This window comes from Phoxinus phoxinus (assembly GCF_949152265.1).
Source record: "Phoxinus phoxinus genome assembly, chromosome: 19".
NCBI classification, from domain to species: domain Eukaryota; kingdom Metazoa; phylum Chordata; class Actinopteri; order Cypriniformes; family Leuciscidae; genus Phoxinus; species Phoxinus phoxinus.
Window position 1 is genome coordinate 11,420,483 of NC_136894.1, and position 9,269 is coordinate 11,429,751.

At 37.7% G+C, this 9,269-nt stretch overlaps 1 protein-coding gene across 2 annotated transcripts in view; it reads right to left on the reverse strand.

The window, feature by feature from the left end:
- Positions 1–6,568, reverse strand: part of lpcat1 (lysophosphatidylcholine acyltransferase 1) — a 29,966-nt gene extending 23,398 nt beyond the window's left edge. The window contains exons 1-2 of one of the 2 annotated variants that reach the window (XM_079591774.1): positions 6,413–6,568; positions 6,197–6,335 (exon numbers count right to left, since the gene is read on the reverse strand). In XM_079591774.1, the coding sequence (XP_079447900.1) occupies positions 6,197–6,316 (120 nt within the window). In that variant the 5' untranslated portion in view covers positions 6,317–6,335; positions 6,413–6,568. Of the gene's footprint in view, positions 1–6,196 lie in introns of both variants that reach the window. The other variant, XM_079591773.1, reaches the window with a different exon arrangement.
- Positions 6,569–9,269: the final 2,701 nt, after the last annotated feature.

Below are 9,269 nucleotides of genomic sequence, written 5' to 3' on the forward strand. Positions count from 1 at the left end.
CAGCAGAGAGAAAGACCCGGTCAGGAGGAATATCCCGGGCAGACTCGTTACGGAAATTTACTATAAAACGGCGTCTTTTCAGTTGAGTCAACTAGTAACCTATTTGTATCAATTCTTCCGATACTGGCCTCTGTAACCTCGGTAGGCGTAGCCTCGTAGTGCAGCGAAGCAAGTGCATTCTGGGAGTCTTTGTGTTTCATCCACATGAGCCAAAAAAAAAAATTCTGGCTTCTCTGTCTAGAAGGCACCAACTTCTAAAATAATTTCACATTTCTACTACATACATGACCCAATTTAAATACTCATTCATCTTTCCAGCGGTGAAGTATCCCTTTAATACATCTGTTATTCAAATTTGATCTTTGACATAATCATTGCTTGCTTGCCTGGATCGGTGGATCCCACTGTACCACACAACATAAGCTCTATGCTCACTGCAGGAAACATACTAAGACTTACAGTGCCTACAGTCACAGTAAAGTGACAAAGCTCATGTTACAGCTCGAGCAGTTACAGAGAATCTGAGGAATTCTGCTTGTCTTGACCATAGTTGCTCAAAGATACATTACGTAACTGTAAAAAAGCACTAAAGGAACACTTGTCGTTATGCGTGCATGAAGCAATGCCAGAAACAACAGAAACCCGAGTGAGCTAGAGTGGGTTTCCGTGATGGACCATTCATGCAAATGTTTTTCCAAACCTACTCATGATATATCTATTGGTCTTCATTGATTTTACCAGCTTGCCACTTGACTGTCAGCAAGGCTTTTAACATTTTAATGCCAATTACGTCTCCAAGAACGTATGTCTGAAGAAGTTTCCTACAATAGGCAAATAAAAGGTGCCACTTGCTTTCACCCATTTCCAATATGGCAAGTAGATTCAAATGCTATAAATATAGATGTTATGCTTTTTCATAGTGTTTCTAAATAGGGCTGCACAATATTGAAGAAAAATACGATAACGCTTAAAGTGTGTAAAATAAACTTAAATTATCTTAAAAATATATTTAAAATTATGTAACCTACATACATGTTTTACATTCTTTTTGTGACAAGAAAACATCCCCACAACTTCTGAAAGTGAACAGCAGTGTTTTACTGTAGCATAAGAAGTGTTATTTTAACATCAGCGTAAACCACGGGTTTAGGGTTTCAGGAAGGCCTAACAGAAACTACTCACACAGGTCAGTTTATTTGACGAATTAAACTTGAGGTAACGCAGCGCTGTTTCACTTGGTCTAACGTTACACTATCATCATACTAAACAGCAATTGAGTGTGTTGAAAGTTATAATGTTATTCTATGTGTTAGTTCTTTCAACATTAGAAAGATCAACATTAGAATAACATACAGATTATATATAGATTATATTAACATTTCATCATGGTGAGCTATATAACATTGATTTGTTTTATGTACATTTGCTCACCTGTCTAATAAAGAATGTTCAAGAGTGGTGTCGCTGTCAAGTCGTGACTCGTGAAGCTCTGTCAAGTCCAAGTTTGTCACGGACGTAGAGCTCTCAGCATCTGAAAAACGCCACGCCGATATTGAGCCTACGCAGTTGTCCAGGTATGTCCCCAGGGTTACGCCATGGCTATGGCAGTACGAGCAGAAACAGAGGATAGCGCGGATATTGCATCATTGTCTGGAGATATTTTTTTTCAGGGACAGGCCATTATTTAAAATTGGAATTTCTCTGAAATAAAAAAAATATTTCAAGACTTTTTTTGGGGATATTGTAAGTACAAAACTGCAGGAAATATATCACACTGTGCAAGTGATTTTTGGATATTTTATTACAAAATTCTTACATATTGTACCTTTAAAGCTACAAAAGTTATTCAGCCAAGAGCAGCGAGTGATTTTCTCTTTGTCTTTTGTTCATGACCCCAGTTATTGCAAGCAGTTGTGATATGCATATTGCTATATACACATTTGCGACATTTTGATAATTTCGATATATTGTGCAGCCCTATTTCTATTATCACTTACATAATACCGCAAAGGTCCATTTATCTTTGAGTCTGATGCATTTAGAAATCAGTTGAATCCTCACTGCCTATTTTGGATCCTTCAAACTGCTGTTTTTTTAAGAATGTTATATTAGAAAATATATGAGAGCGAGAGAGATATCCAAGTAACCAATTATCTGACCTCATCAGATTTATGAAATGTGACTGTACTTGTCCCCTTTCAAAGGGTCTCTCTACTGAAATGTGAGGATAAGTGGATCTATTTATCAAATCAGGGGCTCTTGTGGATTTCCTGCCTGATAGCAACTGATGTCATTGCTTTCTATTCCCCTCAAACAACAGGATCTGAGAGGATCGAGATTAAACAGGGAGAGCAGGACATGGGGGGGCGGGTGGTTGAATCCAATCACTGGTGTTTGACGCTTGACTTTTGTCAAGTCTCAACATGAGGAAAGTGGTGAGATGTTATTTAAAGGTGGCATAAAAAGAAACAAGTTGTGATAGTATTTTCTTCCGTATTATAGAAGTATATCCAAGTGAAACAGATTCTGGAATGAGAAGAAAAAAAAAAAAGTAGGATGAGACTTGAGATTGTCATTGGGAATTGATTGGATTGTATGAAGTTTGGCGTTGCCAACTGATTGACGCAGATCTGAATGCCAGTTTGCAGTCAGTTGTGAAGGATTTTATACTAGATTGAGTCAAAACTCCATACAAAATAAATAAGGGTCAATTTGACCCCCTTTATGCACTCTTGGGGTAGTGATAAAATAAAATGTAAACGTTCCCCCATCTTAGGAGCAAGAAATATGAAAACTACATTGAAACGGATGTTACAAAGAATTCATGAAATATTCAATAAATAAATGTATTAATTGATCATTTATTTATTTTTAAACCACAGCATGCCAGGTCAATTTGACCCCCTACGCAAAAAAAAAAAAGGTTTGAGGCCTGGTTGAGCTGATGTCAAAGAGACATTTCAACCCCTTTTACAAAATGTATTTGTTTGACATTCCTAAGGCTGATGAACTTAGGGTGGTAAAAATGTATTTTAAACACTGTTCCTGAACATTATAACCCCATCTGTGTGCTGCACATTTTACGGAGGACACCTTTCCAGAACCTAAGAGACAATGCAGGCTATGCACAAAAGCTTCTCCTAAAATGGAGCAGTTCCCACTTTGTCGGGACAATCTGTTGTTTGTATTTGCATGTTCTATTAACAGTTCCAATTATAAGTTTTATGTCGTTGCTACGATGTAAACAAAGGGCAAAGCTGTTTGGCTCCGCTCGCCTGCTAGCCAACATTAGTGTTGATAGTGTTTCTGTAGCTTTTGTGAGCTCTCACTTTTGTAAGATCACTGCCCCTTAGGAAATGAACCATGATTTTGTGATCGATTACAGAGTATCATGATTAAATGGTGGATAACATTGTATATAAAAAAATTTTTTTTTCTCTGAAATGTCCTGTGAAATCCGTGCTTTGCAAAGTCTGTGCATGAAATCAGTTCTGGATGATCCTCTTGTAAGTTAACATTCATAAGTCTGAATTAGGCTTGAATTGGTTTGAAATTGATGGCATCCTTAATATTTACACCGGAGCAGATGAAACTCTTGTTTATGGTAGGGCCGTGACATTTCCGAACACGCTTCTCTGCTAAGTGGTGCCAATCACAACACACTTGGCCAGCTAACCAATCACAGCAGCACATTGTGTTTTTCAGAAGGAGGGGCTTCATCGAAACAGAAACTGTTCGGCGCGTTCAGACTGGGGAGAGAGGTGCTATAATGTAAAATATGTGAAAAATATTGTGTTTTTTGAGCAATCAAGCATGAAAGCATATTCTAGTGCACCCCAAAAACAAAATTAATACTTTGTAAAAGGGCATAATAGGACCCCTTTAAAGATTACAAGGGCATATTATTGTTTTTTTTAAATAATGATGTGCAAGGATGACGGATAAATCATTCATAATAAACACTGCAACATTCTGTAAAAAAAAAAAAAAAATTGTCATGTTAATTTTGATTTCATGGTGACTTTTAATTAATAATATTGATTAGGTTACAACAGCACCTGTCAATAGGTGAGATATATTAAAGCTGCAAGTGAACAGTCAGTTCTTGAATTTCATGTGTTGGAAGCAGGATAAATGGACAAGCAAAAAGGTCTAAATGACTTCGACAAGGGCCAAATAGTAATGGCTAGACAACTGGGTCAGGAGGAAACCTCCAAAATGGCAAGTCTTGTGGGGTGTTCCTGGTATGCAGTGGTTAGAGCCTAAAGTAGTGCAAGGAATGACAACCGGTGAACCAGTGTGAGGGTCATGGGCAACCCAGGCTCAACTCGCAGCGTTTCCATTACCCTTCAAATTGAACTTGCGAATTGAAAATACACCCAATGGAAACACGTAAATTTCACAAATATATCGCAAAAAGGTTTTTACGCTTGCATGAGGAGGATTTTCAGGCAATTCGAAAAAGCAATATTTCGCAAAACTGCAATGGAAATTTTTTTCCGCATTTACAGGTCACCTGGCGTACGTAGAAAGTGATCATTCTTTAAAAAAGGTGCGGTATGTTTGGACAGAGACATGATGGAGCAATTTTTGAAAAGTGGTCGTCAAATCGTGCATCGCATTTGCATTAGTGACGGGCCGCAGGTTGAGAACTGACTGATCTACTGCTAATGTCTTGGTGCCACAGGAGTCGGGACACATTCACAGGTCTTGTGGAGTCCATGACTCAAGCAGTTTTGGCAGCATGACGGGGACCTACACGATATTAGGCAGGTGGTTTAATGTTGTTCCTGATCGTTGTATGGCACTATAAACTTTGATCTATGATCTGTATGGAATGGATCAGGCAACCTTAACCTACCCAAACGTTTACAAAAAAAAACTTACTAAAAACACAAACCATTACAAACCCCATAATCACTCAGAATTGGATGGATACACATCCCATAATCATGCGTCAGTCTATACAGTTAGCTACAACAAATTAAAACAAGCTTAATATTCCCTTTTCAAGACCAACATGGACAAATGCCTTTGATAATATAACATATCAATAAAATATGAGAATATTAATCCAGGTGCAGAGGAATTATTAATTTTAGCATTCACCCTGTCATGGAATGTCCAGCTTTACAACAAAACACTACGCAACTACAAAAAAAAATACAAATACAAATGCTTAAGGAGTCATTATTTTTCAGTGCTACTGTGCATCTTACTTTTATCCCTGATCATACATTTTGTGAAAATAAGTTTAATGAACAAAGAGTAGTTTCTAGCTGAAGAAATACATGATGCAAAGGCTGTATTTTTTACTATAGAAATGTCCATGACTTTTCAGTGAATTTTCCCAGCCTAAAAATCACAATTTTGAATTTGCCTGATATTTCCAGGTTTTCTAGGACAATGGTGACCCAGTGCCAGGAAATAAATAACGCTTTTCATGCAAGTGATATCAAAATACCAATAAAAAAAAGATATTCTGCAGTGCACTATGGGCATATTTTGGTTAGCATATAAGTCACAAAGTATACCATCTACGTATACCAGTGTGAGTTTGTTTATTTAATTTAATTTTAGATGCCAGGAACCTGGTTGCCCTGATCCCTTGTCAATTATGCTCTTGCCCAATCCCGGTGGGCAGGCAGGCAAACAAGACCTACACACACTCAGTGATTCATACTATAACAACAGCTGACCACTACGGAAATCCATTCTGGACAGTCTTGAAAAAACTGTATCTATAAATCTGTATTTAAAACAAGGTACGCCCGGATGCTTTTCGGTTCACTTTGAATTGCGCGTCAAACCCCATAGATCAGCACTTTTGAATCTAACAACAATAATATAGATTTCACAGCTGTAGGCTACGTTACAAACAAACATGCAACTGTATCCTAAGAAATGACGCAAGTAAAACAACAACTAAGTCTGACATTTAACCTGCAGCGTATAGCCTACTTGCTTAAAGATTTGAACCAGTCTGTCGATTTGGGGACACTCATGAAGATTTTCTGCATTTTTGGCAGATGACGCACGACGAGCCAAACATATCACATCCAGCGTGCTGTAACATGAAATAGCACCCATAAATTCTGCTAAACGTTTCACTCTTTCTACATCGGATGTATTCAGTCAGTGAGGGGGGAGGGGGGGGGGGGGGGGGATCGTGGTTTATAGTTTACAGTTACTTTACCTTGAGTTTCTGCAGAGGAGTAAATCTCAACTCGTGTACGAAAGGATTTTTGAAGTGTGCTGAAACGCCCGAGTCTCCTCCGTCCACCGCCGTGTGTAGTTTTCTGTTAGGGATCCTCATGCTGAAAGAGTATGTATCTCTAAAAAATAACAATAAAAGGAAAATCAAATGCGTCCGCCCGGTGCTGCTGAACTTTTCTGATTCTCCTGGTCTTACGTGCGCTTCAAGTCGATTTAAACAATCAGCGTTCGGCTTTTCTTTTGACGCTGTCAACTCCTGTAATTTACCGAGCGAGCAGCATCACGCTCGTTTTAATTGTGCGCATGCGTGATAGACGCAAGTTCTGACATCATCCAAACACTGGATTTTTCTAACGATATGGACTGGAGGATGTGTTATTTGAACAATTTGGTCTTCTCACCCTTGTTTTTGGCATAATTGGTCTTTTTCCCCGTTTTTTTTTTTACTGACCGTAGGGCTACAGCTTAAACTAAGCAAACAAATAACAAGGAGCTCTCGGTGCTTTTCATAACAGTTTAGTCCCAGCTCTATTGCCTAGAGAATCATTTACATGCACGTGTTTAACCCTTTGGGATCTTGTAAACATAACAACTTTCCAGTCGGCCACAGCCGAGTGTTGTGAAATGGTGATCATTACTGCGTTCAGAACTCAAACAAGGATTCTACGCAAGAATCAAATTATTTAACTCAGTCTACATATAATTTGAAGCTTAACAGTTGTCCCTTCTTATGCATTATGTTTTCAAACTAGTTTCCATTCGTGTCTCTCCATTGAAAGTGTTTTATATACAATTCTGAGGATAGAAGTGCGCATGTTAGAACTTATTATATAGGCTACAATGAGAAAAGACAAAAGAATAAAAGTATGTAGGTTAGGGAGATACATTTGAATCAAATCGCTTGCAGCCTTAGGAATGTAGCATCGCCCCCTGCTGTACAAATTAATTCCTGCTTACTGGGATAATATATACATATATTCATCCTCATAAATTCAGTTTTCAGTTATGAAACACCAGGAAATATCAAAAGATCTTTTAATATGTATTATTATTATTAATATTCTGGAACTGGAAGTCAAGCATGTTTTTCTAGTTATGCACTTTGACATTTCAACAGCCAAATATTCCTTAAAACTTGCTTGCCAGACCAAACCAGTTTACAGCTGTAAATGACTCCTTGGCAAAATAATTATTTTTAATAAGCAACCTCTATAATATTCAGTGGGTTTACATGCATATTTAAGGTCTGAATTCGGTTTAGGTAACTGCCACTCCCCTGAACATAACATATATGAAAATATATGGAGAGAAAAAAAAAGTGAATAATTCTCAAAACCTTTGAATCTTTCCAGATGTGGATGTCAATATTTATTAGAAACTCTACGATCTTTACATGCTCAAATACATCATTCAAGACAAATGAAGTCTTCATTTGAGAAGCAGCCAGTGGCATGAAAACACACATTGAGGTCTTAATTCACCCCTGCCGCTGCTTGTGTCTGGGGTGGGATTTGCAAAAAACAAACAACCTTCCACGGCGGCGAACAAAAAAGCAGTCTTTACAGCGTCGTTTAAGAGCTGATTTTGTCTTCATGCCAGCAGATGGTTGAACACACAGGAGCTGCTGGCATTGTCCAAGCAGGGGTGAGAGAAAAGCTGTGTGTGGCTTGCACATTGGATTGAAGAACCTCCTAAATTGCATTGTTGCAACTGTGATGGTGGAGATACATCTCTGTGCACCTACAGCAGGTAAGGAGCAGGAAGCAGCACATCTGGCAACTTGTGACATCTGCCGAGTCAAGGAACCAACGAGACAAGAGAGCAACAGAGGTGCCATGGTGTCAACACCTAGTGAAACAGAAAATACAACATTTAGGTGTGTGACCCTGAATTGAGTGAGCATTATTTAAACTCAATTTCCAGCTTTGCCCAAAAATTCGGACAAAATTACCATATTTTGCATCATATATTAAAAACAGTACCTGTTGCTAGCTGCTAGTATGATCTACTTAAAATTAAGGAAATTACTAAAAATTTCAAACATTTTAACAATATATTATAAATTATCATGATTTCGACAAAACATACACAATTACTTACATCCTGGAAGACTGCTGACTTATCTATTTATTTGACCATATTTTGTATATTTAATTAAAATATCAATTAAATCTGATGGCGAAGTGATACGTTTAGACAATTCTGCCTGAACATAGTAGTAGTAGTGTTTATTTTCTTATTTTAACCCATACACAGTATTGAGTAATGGTCTGAGGACAGGTGCAGGGAATGAGAGGTTGTCATATATTTGACAAAATAAAGAGAAATTGAAATGTTAAGAACATTTAAGTAAGTTAGTCATCTCTGATTAATTTGAAAACTAACTATTAACTTAGATGGCTAGATTACAACAGGCATTCATTTTCATTCTGTCCTTTTGTATTCAGAGCTGCATGCCACGATTTAATACGGACTAACTTAACCCCATTGCTACACATATGAATGTACTGAGATTATTATGTAGAGGGCGTCGTTACAACAAAGTTGGCATAAAAAAATAGACAGAGCACTTAGTGGACCGCTAACTAGCTTGTTAGGCTGAACACTCTCTTCAACGCCATATACATGTGTTGATTTCAATACAACAATTACAGTCAGACATACAAACAAAAACATAAGCATCGCGTACCTGTCTGATATACCGATAGAAACGTGTATAAATCTATTTATTCCCAAAAGCATCGATGTGTAGGTAGCACGCTTCAGGCGTGCGGAAACAAGTTCCTGTGACACAGTCCAAGTTCCTGTGACGTAATGACTTTCAGGAAAGTCATAACGTACGCATGCGCACAGTACCCTTATTGGAACCTGGACTCAAAATTGTGAATTTAATGTTTTGTTTTGTTATTTAAAAAATAACGAGTGGATTTTCAAAATACATTTCCATAATATATTGTAAAATGAAATGTTTAAATGCACAAATCAAAGGAATATACATGAATTCAGTTGTTTTCGACCAGCAGGGGCCAGCAGTGAACCATGAAGAGTTTTCA